At 30.3% G+C, this 21477-nt stretch overlaps 1 protein-coding gene across 1 annotated transcript in view; it reads left to right on the top strand.

The window, feature by feature from the left end:
- LOC130452998 (E3 ubiquitin-protein ligase CBL-B) overlaps positions 1-20832 on the top strand; it is a 162280-nt gene extending 141448 nt beyond the window's left edge. Inside the window, exons 6-8 of the mRNA XM_056792566.1 lie at positions 8013-8087; positions 9712-10017; positions 10088-20832. Of these exons, the coding sequence (XP_056648544.1) occupies positions 8013-8087; positions 9712-10017; positions 10088-10525 (819 nt within the window). The 3' untranslated portion in view covers positions 10526-20832. The remainder of the gene's footprint in view (positions 1-8012; positions 8088-9711; positions 10018-10087) is intronic.
- Positions 20833-21477: the final 645 nt, after the last annotated feature.

The following is a 21477-nucleotide window of genomic DNA, read 5'->3' as shown; positions in this document are numbered from 1 at the left end:
GTGAAGTGAGGTATATTGATGAAGACAAGACTGAATTGTATGTCCTGTCACTAAAATTCAAAGATATTAGTGTTTGTTTTCTTCAGCTAGTTAGAGATAACAGTCCCAAGTCTGAATGAAGTTTGAAAATATACAATAATATGTCTATTATAACAAACTTCATGCAAACTGAAGGACATATTAATTATTATTAACATTTTAAATATAACATTAGTATTTTTATCGATACATTTCCAAAGATATAGAAATACATTTCACACTGGCGTGTCATTTGGCTATGGTTACAATATGTTGCAATACAAGTGATATAGTTGCATTAAATTTTTTTGAGAAAATCTATTTTATTTGCTCTAGTAGTCACACTAATAATCTAAATCAATTCTCTAAGATCAGCTTGCTGGCCTAGGAAAAGCCTATTTCAAAAAAAGAATTAAATTTACCTCGAAAATAGTATGAATTCTACCAATCTGTAATACAAAATATTTTTAAAAAATAGGATTTAAACTCATTAATGTGATTAACCACTCAGATGACTATTTAAAAAACTTAGAAGAACTTTTAGATTTTCTCAGTCATTTCTCATAATTTTTTTTTATCCCAGATTATAGATTGTTATGGAGTCATTCTGGCTTTATAGCCAATCTGCACCTATACCTAGAACATATTTTGTACAAGACTCTACATCTTATTGTTCCGTTTCCAAAATACATTGACTCCTCCCAAAGGTGTTTATTTTTTTGTGTCCTACTTCCTTAGATACTACTCCATCAAGGTACTTAAGCTTTTTAGTGAAATGAGCAGGACATTCGCAGCTTAGATGCTCTGTTGTTTCCATGACTTGCTCGTAGAATCTGGAATGGTCGCCCTCTGCCGTCTTAAGGTAGTACTTGACGGGACGAAGGCCTATCAGAAGACCGACCATCATGTTTTTTCTGGTTACCACGAGAAGCTCTTCTTCTTCTTAGCTGATTTGGTTGTTAATTTTTTGGATTGTCTTAGGCCCGGAGTGTTTCTCTATTAAGACTCCATCTGATTCTTCAGCCATTCATTAAATTCGTTATTGATGTGGCATCTCGTGACTCCACAGTAGGGCTCTGGTTCAAGGTATGGCGTTGTTGCTCCATTTTGGCAAGGCTCTCTGTTTCCTCATTTCCTGGTATACCCTGGTGGCCTGGAAGCCACATTAGGATTACTTTGTTTTCGTTAACTGATGTTATTTTGGGGGACACGTGACCAGAAGTATTTAAATAAATATAAGCATCATATTTGACTAATTATAGTTGCCACAGTTTTCAAGATATTGAACTATCATAACTTTGTGGGATATCCTGTAAATTCAGCTTAGAAATATTTGATATAGGATAAATTCAAGGGTTCTAGTAATGTTTCCAATAATAGAGTCATCATTTTTGTTTATATTATATATTATTTCTTTTGGAAATTCTTAAATAAATTATTTCAATTTTGATAATAGTGCATCGAGACATGGGTTTCTAGGCTTTTCGTTATTATCATTTCATATTTAGTTTTGAAGTACAACTAGTGAAGCAGTGAAGGTAGTGCATTCAATTCACTTAATCCCATCAAAGTTACTTTATTATTAATTATCTTCACATTATATAGAATTTTTTCAATTCACCACAATCTGTATCATTACATTAAATTTTATATTATTATTAATTTATTTGACATTTAGTTATTTATATTGCTAGTTTGCTTTGATTTGTAATGTTTGCCATATCAAATGACTATAGTAACTTAGATAAATAATAACAATAAATAATTAAACAACTATAAATAATACATTGAAACAAAATGTAAAGTTTTTCAAATTCTTGAGTTCACTTATAGTTATGTTTTTTCTAACACACACTATTTTTAAGTAAAATTACAAATGAATGTAAAACTAGAAAAACATGAGCATATCGTATTTTCTTGAAATTATAAAAAATAAACTAGTTTATTGAATCATCAATTTGTGCACATTAAAGCATAATAAAAACAGTGATTTGGACCATATTTATGGGCTTATTCTGTACAAAAATGTTAGTGGTAACAGTACAGTTAATTTTCAAGATCTATAGATGTTATAAAAATGCAATTATGCATGGTTACAATATTGTTTCCATCGATGTATAATATTTTCGCTGTTAAAATATCGATGACTAAAACGTTAACGTTCGGAGTGTTTTGTCACTGTGATTTATAAATTTGTTAATTACAACGGTCAGGAGAATGTCAGTAATTTTTAAAAACGTTTTTTTCGATAAAAACGCATTTAAAGTTTTGTTATGTGTTTACACAAATGTGTTTATAATTACCGCTAATCGGCAATGCCTGGTCCATAGAGGCATTCCTCCTCTTCTTCTAGCCTTTCATGTTGAGCCGCTAATATCTCCCGCTGCTCAATCCGGGCCTTTTTCGCTGCATCGGTCACCTGCTTCTTCGCGCGCTCGATCCTTGCTTTGTCCCATTAATAGATACAGCTCTCGGCGAATGTGCCAATCCGGACACCCATGAGATCCATGCCAATTAACAATGATTCTTCACCTTCGTTGAAGATAATCACTGCTAATTTCGTTGCAATATTGACCACATCTGCACCGGAATGAATTTCTTTGAGCGCACGCATCCATATAATTTTATTGAGTGACTCATTTTCCCCGCACTCGCATTTTAAATTTAGTTTGAAACAGATGCCTCGTCGATCACGCATGGAAAAAGCGATTCGTCCGTTGCGCTCTTTACACAAAACGTTAAAAGTTGAAAACTAATACGAAGTTCAAAAAGCAGTACACTGAATAACACTTAGTTCATAACTTTGTATGCGATCTTTTACGCCCGTACTGTTTCGCTTGATTTTTTGTACCCTTTCGAGGCATATTGCGCACAAATTTTACATAAATTACTTGAAAATAACGGAAAACAAAAAACACACATGCTATGATGTTTTCGCTTTCAATGCCGAAGCCAGATTGAAATAACCGTTGCAAAATCGAATGGGGACAAAGTAGGGACCTTATTCAAAGGTTTCTACGCATTATCTATATACCTGCGTCAAACGCTTTAAGACTTACAGGAACCCAAGCTAGCCGGGCGCCCCGCTGAGACGGGCAGAACGTGTTTAAAATATCGTAAACGTTCGAAATCCGGGAAACGCTTCGACAGATTTATTTATACCTAAATGTAGATTAAAAATCCGTAATTAAAAAAATTGATTTTTTGAAAATTTCAAGGACGAAGTCTCCCATAAGTGAAAATGAAAATATCATCCCATGTTTGACATATGCTTCACATGAGAAAGACTACAGTACTGTAGGTACAATGAAATATTTGAAGTTGACAGAGCAGTTAGAACAAGTTATATAAATAATTTATTGTAATTTTAAAATAAATTTATCTACATTGAAGTTCGGATGTTCAAACTTATATTATGTAATTTAGAAATTCAATTTATTTTTCCCAATTTCTAACTCGTATGTTTTTATAAGTTTTGGCTGATTTTTTCATTTCATTCTTCATTTGGCTTCATGACTTTTTATTTGCCTCCAATATATTATTTGCTATGTCACTTAAAGGTTTTTTAATATTTTTTTAAATTCACATTTTTGTTTCCAGCATTACTATTTTCTATATTGTCAATGTCAATCTATGAGCAATCCTTTTCTGTTGAGCTTTATATTCAATAATATAATCTGCTGACTGTGTTTGGTACAATACAGACATTTTACCAGAATTTATTAGAAGCTTACCTTCCAATTTGCGTGACTGCAACCCATCCCCATACAAATACACCCCTACCTTCTAATGTTTTTAATTGCAATTTGGATGGTGGCCCTCCACCTGTTGCTTTTCGGCTTATTTGAATTTTTCTATATGTATATCGAGTAGAGTTCTTCCAATTTTTTATTTTGTGATTATACATATATAGAATATATACTTACACATTTTTTAACAAAAACATCTTCCATTTTTCCACTCGACAATTAGGGTAGATATCAATTTGTTAATTTACAAATTTCATTTAATTTCAATAATAGGTTATGTATTTTTATGTAGTTTCAATGATTCTTGCATCATTTTTCATTCATTAATAGTGTCAAGTTTGTTATTTCAATTTTTATGACTATTAGAAATAGTCTATTTTTGAAATATATCACAGTAAATTAATCGATTATAAAAATGAAATGATCAAGCTCCAAAATCAAAAAACAACACCATATTCGTTTGGAATTATCATTAAGTATTTTACTCATATTAGTTTTATAGTTTTGAAGTTCTGAAACAAAAACCTGTAAAATACACAAGACAAATGTATTGGTATGTGAGTTTTGCTTATTTGATATGAAAGTTTTATTTTGAGAAAGTTCTTGACCCTTATAAAAAACTTACAAATATTAAGTTGATAGTTGGAATCAATTATTTTGGTCTTTAAATAGAATATAGATACTATACCATACAATACCTAAATGGTATGCTATTTATGCTCGTACTTCTGCCATAGCATCACTGCTTCACTTATTTATAGATATTATTTTTAAGTTGCAATTTCGTATTTTTTTATTTATTTATTAGGCTACAAAACTAGCTCATAGAAAATTAAATATACTTAATTTTATTTTGTTGAATAACTAAATCTCCATATTACAACTACAAGTTTTCTGTATATAATTATTGTATATTTTCATTGTTTATTTTCATAATCATATAATGTAATATTGCAATTTAGATATTTATAATACATTATTATTTATGATTTCATTGTTTTATTTTTGTTTTGCACTAACGTTTCTGGCTTCATTTAAGTGTTTGTATTCAAATTTTGCACATTTCGGTGATTGTTTTATCATTTGCATTGCTTATGAGCTTTGCATGACTACAAAGATATAGATATATTTGAATAACTGAAGTTTGCTTTTATGATATTTAAATGCTTTAGCAACAAATAATTTTATTTAAAAAATATATAAGAATCAAAATCTGTTGAAAAAACGGATGAAAAAATCAATGGTTATACTTTTTGAATTTCCTCGAGGGTTGCTCCTTAAGTTTTGAGATAGACCAATAGAAACAAATATTTATAATTGGATATGGCTTTATTGTTTTTCAAAATATTTTTCCCATTTCTATTGAACGCATCAAACGATTCTTCTAGAAAAAGTTGATATTGCAATTTATTTTTGATTTGCGGGATTAAAAAGAAATCATTGGATGTCAAACAAGGACTATATGATGGATGACCCATCAATTCAATATTGTGGCTGTTCAAAAACGTTTTTGTTTTAGTGATCGCATTGTCGTAGTGGAGAATGATTCGTCTTCTGCGATTGATTTCCCTGATTTTTTCGAACACTTTTGGCAAACAAAATGCCGGTTTATCATTAAGAATACATTGTTCTAATGGAACGGTGAAGAAATGTCTAGTTATACCGAAAAAACAGGCGACCATTTGCTTCGAAGTACTTCTTATAGACGTCTTTTGAAGCACCACGATTGAAGATTATCAGAATTTCTTTACACCAATCAACTTTTTTTGAACTATTATCAAATTATGCGGTATCCAATGCGGACAAATCTCTTTGACAGCCAAATGTTCATGCAATATTAAATGTATGTATATGTATATGTATCCTGTAATATCAGTTTACGTACAGCATAGATGTTTTCTGGCACAATTGCCAATTTACGTCGACCTGCATGAAAATCATCCAGTAGCGAAGTGCGATCACGATTGAATTTGGAAAACCAGCGAAACACGGTGGCTCGAGATAGTGCTCCCTCACCAAAAGTCGAAGCGAGTTGATCGGCACACTGCTGTTCTTTTAATCCACGGAAATGTTCGCGATTTCATTATATTTTTAACCAACTCAAATAGCACTCGTATGATAACACAATCCGAGTGTTATCAACGGCCAAAGGAGCAATTCTCAACCCACAATCATTGGAATTAACCATTTACCAATTGTTTCTATCCACAATACCAAAAAACTTGTAAACAGGTAGTGATTTTTAGAGGATTTCAAAAGATTATTTATTGTAATTGAGGGATTCTATGCCATATCCCATGAATATTCTAACAAATGAATTATTCTCACAATTGAATCAATTACGATTACTCCAATTAAAGACTCAAAAAGAAAATAAAACATATTCATTTCAGTTTACATAATGAAATTATGAGAAAAACATAGTGGAGGTGGGGAAGCCTAATCATAATCTATTTTTACCTACTTCTTGTTATCATTTGTATCAAAAAAACTTCAGATGTGCTTCAAATTAAACTTGCCATTAATTTACACATTGTTAAACAACAAAACTTTAATTATGTTTTTAGAGATAAATCGATTTAGCAGCAAAAGCATATAAAAAACGGTGTGTAATAAAATTATACTATATTTTTATATGCATATTAATAAAATTTGTTTGATCATATGATTGTATTATTGTAAATATTATAAACAAAACTTTATTTCGATCTATCCTATAATTAATCAATGTACAAATTGAACAATTTTCACTTCATTTTTCTTATTACCAAAAATCAAAAAGTGGTATATTCCTAAATAACCCTTTGTAACGTGGATTCAAACGTTACCCTTTTTCAATTGAAATTTTATTCGGGTAATTATTAATAACAGGTGGAAGGCATATAAAAAAAATTCACCCCTTTTAAAATTTTTCATTTGTATTCAAAAATACATGAAAAATTATTGTATTAATTGTCTCGAGACCTTATTGTATAACAAAGTAACTAATAGTGACATTATGGAAAAGTCCTTGAAATTAGACTGCAAAAAAATTCCCAAGCTTGGAGGAAGAATTAAAGTTAGCAATTGTTGTACCCCTAATAAGAAACTTCAGAAATTCGAAACTATCCGGTAATCAAAAATTATTAATAAATGGGAATCGAATTATTTATATATCAATCTTAATCAGTATTAAAAGATTTTGGTGAAAAAATTGTATTGTAAATTGGAGAAAATATATATTTTCATGAAAATTTTCATGTGTCAATGAGTTTGGTGATCCTTATTGATCAAAAGTTCGTGAAAATAAATGAAACGATGAGAGAAAAGACATGATAAATCGTTAGTGAAACCAAGATACTCTAATCAAAGTACTGAATCGATTTCTGGAAGGTTGTGCCTAGTAGATTGTCCTCGTTGCAGCAAACATATGAAAAATCTGCTGTTATAAAAGTCAAGGTGATTAATAGATTAAAAGGAAGATAATCTATGAAAGGTGCTCTCGAAAAGAGAAAAATGAATCTTTGAAAAATATGTCGATAAAAATAATATTTTGGAAAGTAAAGGAAACTCTTTAACCTAAACAGTTTTGATTACATAAGGAACTGAAATCTGAAAGGAGAGTTGTCTCTGGTCAAGTTTTCAATTGGGTTCCTATTCATTATTATGAAATATCTTTAGGAATATTTTACTTCACACTCACTTTATTTTGTAGCTAATAAATCTTTAGATACAGTGGCAAGAAACAATTTTAAAGCAATAGTGTTCTCACTGTATATCATGTTAAAAAGAAGGAAACATATCCATAATATCTTTAATTTTGTTCTGGATGCTTATTTTATCAGTTTTTTAAATAATTTTTTCTGAAATGAAAGCTATTGGAATAGGCATTCCATGATTTCCAGTGATAACTATACCAACTTTATGAAAGTAATGCCAGAAGTACAATCAGCGATTAAGTCAGTAATATAAAATTTGCTATTTCTTTTCAAGTTTTCAAGTAATTCTTTACTATAAGTACAAAATATAAATTTTTTACTCTAAATAATAGGCATCCGTAACACACCGCCATTTTTAAATGGATTTGTTTATAATTAATTAGTATAGGCAAATGTATCTATATTATGCTGTTAAGTAAAAGTATTTTAATGAAGTGGTACCAAATAATGGCGCTTTCGATACATAACCTTATAAGTAGTCAAATACGTTTTTTTATCTGCATCATATTCTGAAAGTATGACTAATAAAATATAAATTTTATTATAGGACACGGGAGAAATATGGAATTTCGTTGGAAGCAGCCTCCACGCTCTATCTATAACACCCAGAAGAGACTTTTCAGTAAGTCAGTGTAGAATACTATTTTAATTAGTAACATAGTTAGAAAGCGTTGGTCTTATTAAGGACACATTTCACAAATGCGCACACATTCATTTTCGAAATGAATAGCGAGAGAGATGATTACATTGGTGTGCCACACAAAGTATCTATCCTATAGTGTGTACAGTTTTCAAAAACGCTTTTTTTTATGTTTCCATTATAATATCAACAATATGTGAAACGTGAAACTTATTCTAATTATCAACATTTTAATAATTGGTCCAGAGGTAGATATCTTGCAATATGAATCAACTAATAAAAAGGCTCTTTGGAAACTATGTACGGACTAATTAACCCGTCCACACGGTCACTGTCATAACTGAACTAAGTAATTAGGTGGTCTATTTTTGAAATTTAAAGTCGGCCGAGGCTATTAGTATTTTTGGTTCATATAAACTTTTATGTAATACTAATTACCAATTTGTTATTCTTACTTGCGATATTACTTTGACTCTATTATTGTCTGTGTTTTTGTGTCAAGGAAAAACCATTCTTCATTATCGAAATACTCTCGTCCATTTTAGTAGAAATCGACGAGATTAAGGTGGAAGCTTCGTCTTTGAATAGAAATGTTTCTTGTTCAAAACCGTAATTTTCCAGTGCTACTTTGAGTCTTTCTTCTAATTCACTCTTATTACCCGATGTTTCCAACTTGAGAGGTTCCGATTCTGCTTTTAGTCCCGTCACTTTCAGGTCACCTAGTCTCTTGGCCATTTTACGTAAGTATTTCTTCATAAGACCCCACTTCTGACACCAATATAATGTAATTATTTATGTAAACACTTTTTAATCTCAAAACAGTGGAATGAGCTTATACACAAATTGTAATTTATTTATATATTAACTATTCCTAGCATTTACACGGTTAACTATTCACTAATATTTATGTGCACACTTAACATCTAATTTATTTAATTACACTTTTTAGTTAATTTGTCACAGTCACAAGGCTAGAGCTACACTCTATATATTAAAATAATTTCTAGAACTTGCAAATTTTCGAAATCCCCAGACTGCCGTAAAGAAATAAAAAGGCCTTCTTAGAAATTGTCTCTATAAAAACAGTCCCAGAAACATAATGTAAATAAGTCACAAAAAATAGAAATAGCCGACGCATCCGCCAAACTTCAGATCCGAAAACATTAGAGCAGAACCGACTACTCTCTCTATATAAGTGGGCGAGTCCGTAACAATATAATAACTATAAGAAATACTATTAAAGTAATGGTAAACGATATTAACGACTAAGTAGCTAGGAATTATCATATTTATACTAATTTAATTTAGCGTTTCTCAAGTTTGAATATTTTATTGTAAAAATGATTTGAGAATTGAGAGTCCTTGAACAATTTAGTTTCGCGAATCAATGATTAATGTTTAATTGTTAGTATCCTATAAAACTAAGTACTGGAAAGAAAATGCAAATAAACTTCTAATGTTCAAAATTACTTGTCCAAACTAAAAGAATACTGTATCAACAATGATAGAGAAAAATATGGAGTAGATTGTGAAAAAAATATCTTGATAAAAAAATTGGCTACTGAACATCGTCTTAAAACACATGTATAGAAAACTTTCTCTGCAGGCTTCAGCAAGTCCGATGATTTCACCGGGAAGTAGTCCAAGGTGCTTGAGACGAAATACACCTGTAGTAGTACCTCCTACAGCACCTCCTCCTTTGCCACCTCGAAAGAGTTCACCAACTCATGAACAAACCATACTTCCTTCAGTTGTTCCTACCGTTTCTAGTATCCGAAACGGTGTGGTGGGACTTAGCGAAGCGCAATCAGTCACTAATTTAACTCACATCAATATAGAAGTACCTCAACTACCGAAAAGCAGTTCTATGCTAAATATTGAATTGCATAGAGCTGGTAGCAATGAGAACGAAGTAAGTGCCTATGAATGGTTCAGTTGATAAACGATTTACTTACTAACTTACGTTGAATTTTATTTTCCAGGTGGTTGAATTAAGTTCTCCCGAGACCATTTACGGAGTTGTGATACAAAGTAGCGACTACTATGATCGTAGTAGTGTGGTAACTACAACAGCAGCAGAATCTAAATTACCTAATAGACATTTGAGCTGCCCATCAAATCGGAGCCAACCACGACATATGAAACCACCGAAATCCAATACTATCCCCAATATAAGCCAGGATAATTCTTTGCAATATGAAAATGTTGAAATTGAGGTGCCACCAAAAATCCATCAAAGAATAAATCCTTTAGAAAGGGAAACGAATGTTTCATATGAAAATTTAAATATGGATTATATTAAAAAATTAGTAAGTGAAGGGTATTCTCGAGATTCTGTTATAAAAGCTTTAGGGATTACTAGGAATAATGTTGATATGGCTTGTGATATTTTGCACGAGTTTGGCACAAAGTTGGGATAGCAAATGTAAATATATTATTCAGTTGAATTGTTTTTGGTGTAGAATAGCAAATAATGAAAAGTAGCTAATGTTAATTTTCATAATTTTATTGTTTAACTATTCTACATTTTTTAAATAAGGCTTGAGATCGAGAGTAGATATTCAGAATACTATTTCAATTATTACGATTATAACTTCACATTTTTCGTTAGAAGGCGACATGACATATTTTTTAAAAAAATCAAGAAATATTATAATAAAAACCTAAGTTAAAAATTGGGCCTTAGAAAAAATCAGTAGGTAATGGTATAAAAATAACCAAAAGTTCAACAGGGTCCATTACTATATCTAAAATTTCTGTATAAAAATAAAATAATATATATTTTGTTTTCTTTAAGTGAATTAAGATTGGAGAATTTCCATTTTTCTACTGACAATAGATGGATATACCTTTATTATTGTCTAAAATTCCAATAGATGAAACTCACGCACTATCTATTTAAAAATCCGGCACAGGGCATAGCATTTGACCAAGATTGATGTGCACGCTAGTCAAAAGAAGTATATTATATACAGAAACCAACCTAACGAACGACGATTTAGAATGTACGTTCTAAGCATTATGTACTAACAAGAATTCTAGTCAGTGAAACAAATTTTCTGCACCAAATTGGAAGTAGAATCTTTTCAAAACATTATAGTTATTGTTCGTCGTCGTCATTTGCCAATAATTTTTGTAACAAACTCATGTAATAAGAATAATTTTTTTACACTTTCCAAATATCATAACCATCCAGATTTTATATTAGAATTTTATTATTGATCATTGAAGCTACTGTGTTTTTCATTTATTTATTTATTTATACACAAATATGGCAACTTTCATTAGACGGATATGAAACTTTTTACATTTTTACAGAATATTGTTAATGCCAAAACTTTTCTTTTCAAAACGTTTTTATGTTTGTATATATCTACCATGTGGTGATTTAGGTTGTCATATACACTGTAACTCAAAGGAATCAAAACTGGTTGATTTCGTTTTTAAAACTTCTTTAATTATTATAACAGTAATGCAATCATTTTTATCCAACGCGACCTTGTTTTTGTATTATATTTTTGTGTTTTTCCAAAAATTATCGAAGGAAATCAATGTATGTACAAGTCCATAATAAATGATAGAAGGTGATTCAGAATTAAATACATTGACTTCTTTATGTACACTTGTATAATTAGGAAGCCGCAATCTTCTAAAGAAAAACCTTTCATTATGTTTACAAAGTTCATATTTTGGAAATCACTGTGAAACGTTAGGATAACCAATTTTATAGTAGGAGGAAGCGTTCCAGAATGAAAAAAAAATATTTTATTTTGTAAATATATCTAGCATATTCGGGTCTATGCTACTGTAATGTACTACACACACTGTAGTGTGTGAGAGATCACATTTACAAGTTATAAATCATATATTTTCATATGACGTTGGTACATTTTTTCAATTTTTTTGTTTCACTGTGAAACAGAAAATGTCACAGTAAAACATATTAAAAATGGTAAATAAAATGGAATTAATAATGACGTTTTATTTTTTTAAGAAAATCTGACTATATATGGGTACATTCCCAAATATGTTTCTGCAGGCAATATGAGTTTTATATCTTTTTCAGCTAGAGTTTTCAGTATGGCAAGGAAAGGCGAAACTATTCTGGGACTCTACACTCCGACGACGTTAGCTTCATAGTCACAGCCTTTATTCTTTAAAATTTTAACAGTGTAATGTAATTATTGTTTTTATTGAATTGAATCAATACAAAGTTGTCTACAGTAGGTGGTTCACTTAGAGAATCTCAGGAGAATCAAAGTCGTCGAACTCTTTTGGGTTATCGGATGAGTTATCATTCAACTCCATTTCGAGCTCGCTTTCATCATCGTCGCTAGAAGACAGATAAATTTTTTTCTTGATTTCATTCCATTGCTTAGTTCTTTGTTGTAATTCTGCTTTTCCGCTTTCTTATTCCATGAATCTTTTCTAATTTCGGTGCTTTTGGAAAGCTGTGCAACATATCAAGTGAAATGAACAACATCAAAGACTCAAATCTTTATTATAGAAAGTCTTGAAGCAGAATAATACTGATAATTGAAATGGCTGGAGCTTATTTGAACAATGCGGGGGTAGTGTCGATAGGCTCTTTCTGCTGCCTTTCTTAGAGTAATATTTTCTTCGATTACTAAACAGCTCCTATCTGTTCATTTTTAAAATTTCTTTTGTTAGTTTTTCCGATTCTTCATCGTGCCATATTTAATCTAAAATACAAAAATGCTGTTAGATATATAAGGGAACACAAGAGGAATGGAGTTTTTTAAATTATTTCAACGAAATAATTAATAACGAACACGCCACTATATTGATAGATACACCTTCCTCCACCATTACACCAAACCGTATGCTTGCTTGGAATTGTCGCAACTTTTGATTTGATTTATTTTATTATGAAACATGTTTCATTGTAGAACTCTTTCCCCTATTGCCTACTTCATCCTATATGAATAAAGAATAGTTCTTATCAAGGTTATGGAAAAGTCAAAGGGGGTTATTTAAAAAATATTATTTCTAAACTTACTAAAAAATATGACGTAACCTTTATGTTTTCTATTCAACCTTTTTATTAACCAGTTTTAGAAAAAAATGTACGTTATGAAAAGGTATTTTTGTTTTTGGACATACTATTAGTTCGACAAAATAATATACATAATATTCTGAAGCATCTAGTATAAAGCTACTGTACTGATCAATATTCATGTAAGATAAAAGGTTCCCTAAATTTCACTTTTCTACTTCATAAATAAATAAATGAATAAGCTACTATATCGTTCTTCATATATTCATGTTCATTCTTACAATTTATCAAAAATCTAGAAAAACATGTTTACATTTAAAACTGATGAACACCATTTAATATAGATATTCACGATAGTGCGGTTAAATAAGAGTGAATTGTGATTGTACTTACATTACATAGTAATTCCTTGGAACATTGAATTGTTTAAATGTGTTAAATAACATGTTTTTCAGATGTCAAAGTATGCAAGAAAACTTTTTCAATTAAACGTATAGATAAATCAATCCATTTGTTACAGGTGATATCCAATATATTACATGTGACTAATGTTTGTTTAATTAATTTGTATAAATTTGAGTGTTTAAATAATTTTCAAATATTTTTTAATATTCTGAATTACGTCAAGCCTGAAAATTATTTGCTGTTCTGTGACTGAATTGTATATTGAGGTGATGTTTTAGAAGAAATAGTTATAATTAAAATTACAGAAAAGGGTGTGTAAGGCTGAACGAAAACTAGTTTCAATAGGGTATTCAATTCATCTAATTTTTATAGGGTTTTATCCAAACAAAAAATATTTTTGCATTGAAATTTAAGTAATTAAATTGATATTGATTATATTCAAAGTTGTATAGCATTAGGAAATTCCATATTTTGGTAAGCTTTGGAAAGTATTTTAACATATCTTATTGGGTGTTCGTGGTCGTGAAAATAGGACGAGGTATGGTGTCAACCCTTTAAACAAATACGCTTTACTTTAATCTTTCTATAACAAACAAAATAAACTTGAATGTCTACTTCAAAAGTTATGATATGATCATTGCCATGTTACATTATTGACAAATGTCAGTCTTGTTGAGCTCTAGCTAATTTTATAAAGTATTGTTATTCAATTTTGTCCACGCTTTGACTATTAAGATTATATACCCAATATTTTTCAAACTTACTTAGATTTTTATGTTAATTATGGAGATATTATACGTTTATAAAAATTTTCGATAACTAACTCACTAGCGCTTGTGGCAGTAAACTTCGTGAATAATAACCTCCATTATAAACTCATAAATAATATACTATTATTAATCACCCAAATAAATAATTGATTATATCAAATATAACAATCTATTGATCTATTGAGATAGAATCAGTTGAATGATATTAAGGATGCCACATAAGTTATTCAATAGATTCATATATACTTCATAATTGTACTAAGTTTTTATTAATAGAATTCAAATTTTTTATTTCAATTAAGAATTAATATTTGCTTCTCGAATCAGTGTTCTGTGTATTATTTTATATTAATTGTCATTCTTTTATGTACACAGCACATTTAAATCGAACAGTGCAGGTTCGTTACTTTTGAGGTAGATTATTAAAGTGAACTGTAATTAGAAAATAATATAAGTCTGATATGAAACAATTATTGTTGGTTAAATGACCTGTACAATATATGGGTTATTTGTGTACCGGCTAATTATATCAAAGAAAAACATTTGATGTCCATAAATAAGAGTTTTGATAAAATTTCACACTTCATTCTGTTGTTCTTTTGGTGTTTTTTAAATGCAAATTATTTAATACTGTGTAAAAATAATGACGTTACCAGTTTAAACACTGTGACGTAATCGGTTATTTGTTTAATTTTATATGTGGATATTCTAATACCCCATTTGAAGGTCTTTTAATAATGTAATTTTTTCTAAAATAATTCCACAACAAACGAATTGCAACCTCGTAGACCCTTTTATCTATATGTTTTTGTTGATTGGTTAAAAACAGATATTTTGATAAAGACTGTAATAGGTAGAAACGTAAAGATTTTTATCTGTTATAAATTAAAGTCAAAAGAGACCTAAAATTGATTATAGTGTGAAAATATTAACATTTTATATAAAAAATTATTAAACAATTAAAAATTTAGTGATATAATAAAAATTACGAGCCAAAGAATTGATAACATCTAATTTTATCCCTTTCATGTAATAAATTTTTAATTTACTGTAAGTAATTCTCAATTTTGTAATATGTTTTTATATGTATATACTGTTCATATTTTCACATCATATTTATGAATATAGTTTAGTCCCTAATGATGAATATATGAATATTCTAAAACTCGAAATATATGTTACAAATATCGCACATTGGTGTATATCCAACATAGGAAAGTCTAAAATTACGGAAAAAACTTAGGTATCTTATGATTATCTCATTGAAATTGGTCTGGTATTACTTCGATGTGGTGGAAGGTATGTTTTTTTACTTCACTTATATCATGTGCTCTAAGTCTTCTATTGGTGTCTATTTGTATTATTTTAGTTTTCATTTCCTTAAAAGTTATCATTCTCCTCAAAAATGTCTTCCTTGAACCTAGAGCAACCACATCTTGCCCTTTTCCTTGCAATTAGTAGATAAGTAGAAAGGTGTTTTATTGTCGCATCTCATATATAACTTCTTCCTATTGGGTTTCTTGCATTCTGCTTCATTGTGTCCTTACTCCTTCCAGCATTTGAAGAATTCATTATCTTTTTGTCTCTCAACGAATCGACATTCTACCCATCCGACCCTCAAGGGTTTAATTTCCAGAAGGTCCAGCCGGGTTTGATGAATATTTATACTTTCAAGATTGCTTCCCTCATGCCTAGTACAGTTGTGAGATCATCTATATTTTTAATATGAATCGCCTTCTTAACAACTAACGTTCTTAAGGATTTACGCTTTGTCTGTTTCACTACAGATTTTAAATATTAGCTCCCCTTTTTGGTACATTTTTCTTGTCTACTCCTATTGCACTAGGGTTAATCGTAATTCTGCATTCAATTTATAGAAATTAAAAGAGGAACTAATCGATTTTTTTGGATTGAATTGCAGTATTCGAGCTTGTTGAATTTTGACTGCTTGGTTGAATTTTTAGTTCTTGATATCACATGCATTTGAGACAGTCAAATTCAGTACGTGGGAACTGCAGTGCATGTACAAAGCTAAGGGATATGATTCCCTGATGACAGTTTGGACGCCATTAAAATCTCCAATCATAGCGCTGGCTCCGTCGAAACCTTGTCCCCGCATGTTCGTCATGCCTACTCCTAGTTTGGAAAGAGTATTCAAGATATCTTTAGCTAGTCCCCTTCCAGTAACGTCTTTTATTGGAACGAACTGTATAAAATCCTCCCTGATCTTCTCAGTCTCGGTATCAATGTATATGATACCAAGGGTTATTTGCTGTATTCCTGTAATATCTGTTGTCTCGTCTGCAAGTTCTGTGAAACACTTAGCCAGATTGACTTTGCTGACAATTTGTTTTACACATGGGGACTAATATACATGGCATTTTTGGAGCATGTTTGCAAATGGTTTTTTAGAGTTTCATCCCCACTGTTTACCTTGAAACGAAGCAGGACTCTGAAATTACCATCATTTTCAATTGGTTCTTTGCTTAGGTCGATTGGTCTATGGTGTCGGTGCCTTCTCAGTGGAATATTTTGGCGTTCGCATAAAATTATAGTTTCAATAATAGGTTTTATTGATTGACTGCTGGACACATTTCTTATGGTATTCGTTCCTTTCATGATGATTGAAGTCTTCAATGGCGTTCTTCCACCTGTTGTATTTTGTTTTTACCAGTTACCCTAGAGGCTGACATCCAACTCCCGCTTCATCAGGCGAAAATAAAACGCAAAATTTGCAGTATGCACCGTCTTCTTGTCTTGAGTATGCAAGCCACTTCCACCTGTTCAGCCATATGAGATGAAACCTGAGATTTCTAGTTCCACTTCCGGGGAACTTGAATGTTGCCTCCGGGGTCCAAATTTCAGAGAAGGCATTGAACCGTTCGCCAAAACTAAGCTGCAACCAAACAAAAGTATTACAAAAGTATTTAATTTGTAGTAACCTATACTTCCAAATTAATATGTATTTTGTTTTATATATAATACGGTTCTAACGTTTGTGATTAAATTTTCAGGATATCTTCTTCTATTCAATATCTAACTCTTATGTTCTATGAACTTTTTCTCTAAAAATTCTCTGAACAGAGCTACAAGCGATCAAAGATTATGGACTCGTGAGTAATAAAAGAGGGATGGAGGTGAAATAGGGGGATCCGGAAGATGTGTAGTGTTAGGTTAGGGTAGGGGTTTGACTGCCACAAGCTTGCTTGGTTTCTGCTGTTATAGAAGACCAGAGCTATAAGGCATATTTCCTGGTTATATATTTTTAAGTATATTATTAAAGCTTTTTAAATCCATGAATACGTTAATGATTTTCTTACGCTAATGTAAAAGATATAATTTTTATTTCTTCATGAAAATCACCATGATGAATATTATTTAGGTCGAAATTATATATTATTAGTTTCAGAACACGATTTTCGAGGCTTCCCGATTAAATGTTATTCATAACATTGGGGCAATGAAAATCCTGTAACTTTTATGATTGAAATTTAGACTTATTCTCTCAAAATTTTACAGGCATCATTATTGGAAATGGTTTTTAATACGGTATAGGTTTACAAATAATCTATTGTACTTACCTTCATTTCCATCTGTCCTTAGTTTGTGCAGCCATGCTGAGATTAACTTAGCACACGTAGTAGAAGTTTCATCCCTCCGTTTTTTCTCTAGTTTCTTTTCTGCGCTACTTTTATAATTGCGATTCATATTATAATAGAACGCTCACGGATTAACAAACAGCAAACAAAATCTATGACAAATACAATGCAGTAAACGGAAACGCTTAGGAGAAAGGCGTTGTTAAAGGTTGTGTGGCTGGCCAAACTGTATAGAAGAGTTGATCACGGATCACGTGGCTACGGGAAAAACTCATGATTTATAGTAAACATTCAATGTATGGTTTTTTCTAGCAAAAACACTATTTTGTATTCTACGTCCTGTAACCGATATTATTCACTTATTTATTTACTTTCTTACTCGATTTTGGGGCCTCTTTTACCGACTCGGGGAGGGGGGTTGTAACCCGGAAAACCCCCCTCCGTGAATACGCCAATGATTTCATCGACGATTGGTTACTTCCATACAAAATGCCAGGAACTTTAAATATTGGATTGTTAGATTCCTTTTTGTTGCATATTCATTGGTTTCACTTACTGAATCAAATAAATACATATTAAAAGCAGTAATAAGCTTTAAATCACCATTCTTCTTTATATAAATGTATTCATAAATTTTGCACTAGTCCTCAGGTTGATCTTCTAAAAAAAGCTCAAACCTACGGCAGTGAAACTATATGGTAATACTCAATAAGTTCATTGAACAATTTGCAAGTAACAGGTACCAGGTAAAGTGACTGTAAGCTAACTTTTAAATAAATAATAACAAGCTCATTTTTATTTATAAGTAAATAAATATCTTAAGTAGATAGGTAGTATATTAGAATTATAATATGACGTATATATTGAAGAGGGTGGATAATATGTATTTATGTCGATCCGCTCAATATATTCTATATCTTTAGGTGTTGGTAATGTTGATGAGGGACCAAAAGTATGTATGTTGTTTGCTTGTACCTACTCGTATGTTTAAAGGGCTTGATATGTGGTTTGATGACAAAATATTTTTCGTAGGAGAATGTTGTAAAATACCTGCATAAATGCATAATAAAAAAAAGCTAACTTTGAACTATGCATTCAGTCTTTCTGGAGCAGCCACCATAAGCTGTTGCCACAATGCTGGTGATATAAAATTGTTTGCTAGAATTTTGGTTTTAATCCCGAAAAGGACTACTATTGTGCCGTTATATAAAACAAACACTTTTATCAGGTTAACCAACTAAGAACATAGGAGTGTCTATTCCAATAATGGAGTTTTAGTTTAATATATTAAAATTATTATAAAGACACATTTCTACTACAAATTACATAAATAATAAAATCTTCAAATTGACATAAATAACATTATTGATTGTATATTCAAAGAAGAAAATCTTACCAAAGAGCGTAAATTTTTGGGACTGCCTTGTTTTTCTGTGACTTCAAAATATTTTAACTAAATAGTCCGTTTTCAAAATAGAAGAAGCATTTGAAAAAACCTGACTCCACCAGTATATTGGGAGCGATAACTAACTATAATAAAATCAAAGAACGAACTGTTTTCATTCTGTAATAAATAGAAATAACAGAATTTACACAATTATCTGCTTCTTTGTCGAACTGCTAAGTAAAATCGACTATCATCTCACCATTCAGGAATTAACAAAATTACCGACTTCGAATAATCCTAGAATCTATTTTCAAATTGGATAAGATTTGAATAATTGATTGACATCACTATACATCACCTGAAAAGTTATTACATTAGGAGCGATTGAATAATATAGTAGCCATATTGAGGAAATAATTAATTACAAACTAAATAAACTAATACACTCATACATTTTGGAAGTGAATTGTAAAATGGTCGGCTGTATTACTTTACTATTTTAATATAATAAAGAGAAATCAAGAATTGCAAGAAAGAACAAAATGGACACTGTTATTTGCAATTCACGCAATTGTTCGATAGTTTGTTAAAAGTACTGAGTGAAACCTGCTGAGATCTGACTAATCAGAATCAACAGAATTGCCCACTTTAATTTACTCTGTCTAGTTCTAATCAAAACTATAGATTGTCTATAGTGAATCAATCGTTTGTTGAGTGTTTAGAATCAACATTAGGCAATCATTTAGCAATAATGATATACTGGAAATAAAAAATCTATTTAATTCTAGAACGACTCTTCAACACTATATTTAAGGTGAACGAATAGTTATTATGTATTCGGACAAATTGTAGGATTACAATTGCAATTTACTCGAACAGTTAAAGAGCTTTTCCTTCGATATTGTATCTGACTTGGACAAATCGTTTTTTATTATAATAATTATTTTATACTTTACTGAAACTGACAAAACTAGTTATTTCATTTTAATACCATGTGAAATATATTTGACTGATTATTACAAAAATTGATGAAACATTTTATTCGAAATATATGATAGGAAATAAGTTCTTTCTTTTATTTTCAAGATTAAATGTGCTCTATGTGCTATAGGTAAAGTAGCAATTTTTCACATTATTTTTTTACTAATCTATTACTTATGAGCATATTTCTATGTTCCATTGATTTTTATCTAATGTTTGAGAAATATATTGCACCTGCAAAAGTTCATTCATTGATTAAACTGTTTTAAAATTTATTCATAGCTTATTATTGGAAACACCAAATTTTTATACAAAATATGTTCTTTGTTAAAATTAGCTGGTGTATTACATATGGCTGCTTTTTGGCGGCCGCGTCAACATTTTTTTTAGAAACTATTAATTCTGTTGTCATACTACTTGATAGTATTTGTGTATATATACATTTTCATTTTTCTCAGGAAAGTGGTTACCAAAGTCTGTACATATACTAATTAAAGATATATGTTTTTTATCATGTAAATAACGCCAATTCAACGGTTCTTATGTATGATTCAAAATAAATTTTAGTTCATGATTGTTTGTATTTCTCATTATACCTGTAATCATATAGGGTACATTCCATTCAATTCTTGCAATGGTCACGCCTGTCGAGACGAAATATATACGTGGTGTATTTATGGAATAATAAAATTTATTTATTTTGAGATAATTGAGCAAATAACTCAATAACCGATTGAGTTACGCAAATCAAGGAAGAGTAACTTTTTTTGTAGAATTTAACGCTTTTTAATATTTTTTTATTATTTTAGTTGAAAGTTTAGCCCAAAAAAAGTTAACTTTGATTTAATTAACACAAACAAGTGTAACAAGCGCCCTCTATTAGCAATGTTACATTGGAGTGCAAATTATGATTCCTCATGCCAAAAAACGTAAAATTGACAATTTTCAAAAAGAAATTGTGAAAACATAGAAATTATTGCTAAAATCAAAATTTAAATTTAAACTTTGAACACCCGTATCTCGCAAACTAGCAATATTTGCATAAGCCATGTTGAGCAGAGTCATCATTATATTTTGAGGTCTAGAATCTACAGTTCAGAGATTGGACATTCTTAATGAATCACCCTATATATATATATATATATATATATATATATATATATATATATATATATATATATATATGTGTGTGTGTGTGTGTGTGTGTGTGTGT

The sequence above is a fragment of the Diorhabda sublineata genome, chromosome 2 (assembly GCF_026230105.1).
Source record: "Diorhabda sublineata isolate icDioSubl1.1 chromosome 2, icDioSubl1.1, whole genome shotgun sequence".
NCBI lineage: Eukaryota > Metazoa > Arthropoda > Insecta > Coleoptera > Chrysomelidae > Diorhabda > Diorhabda sublineata.
Note: the sequence above shows the minus strand (reverse complement) of the source record. Positions and strands in the feature narration are given on the sequence as shown.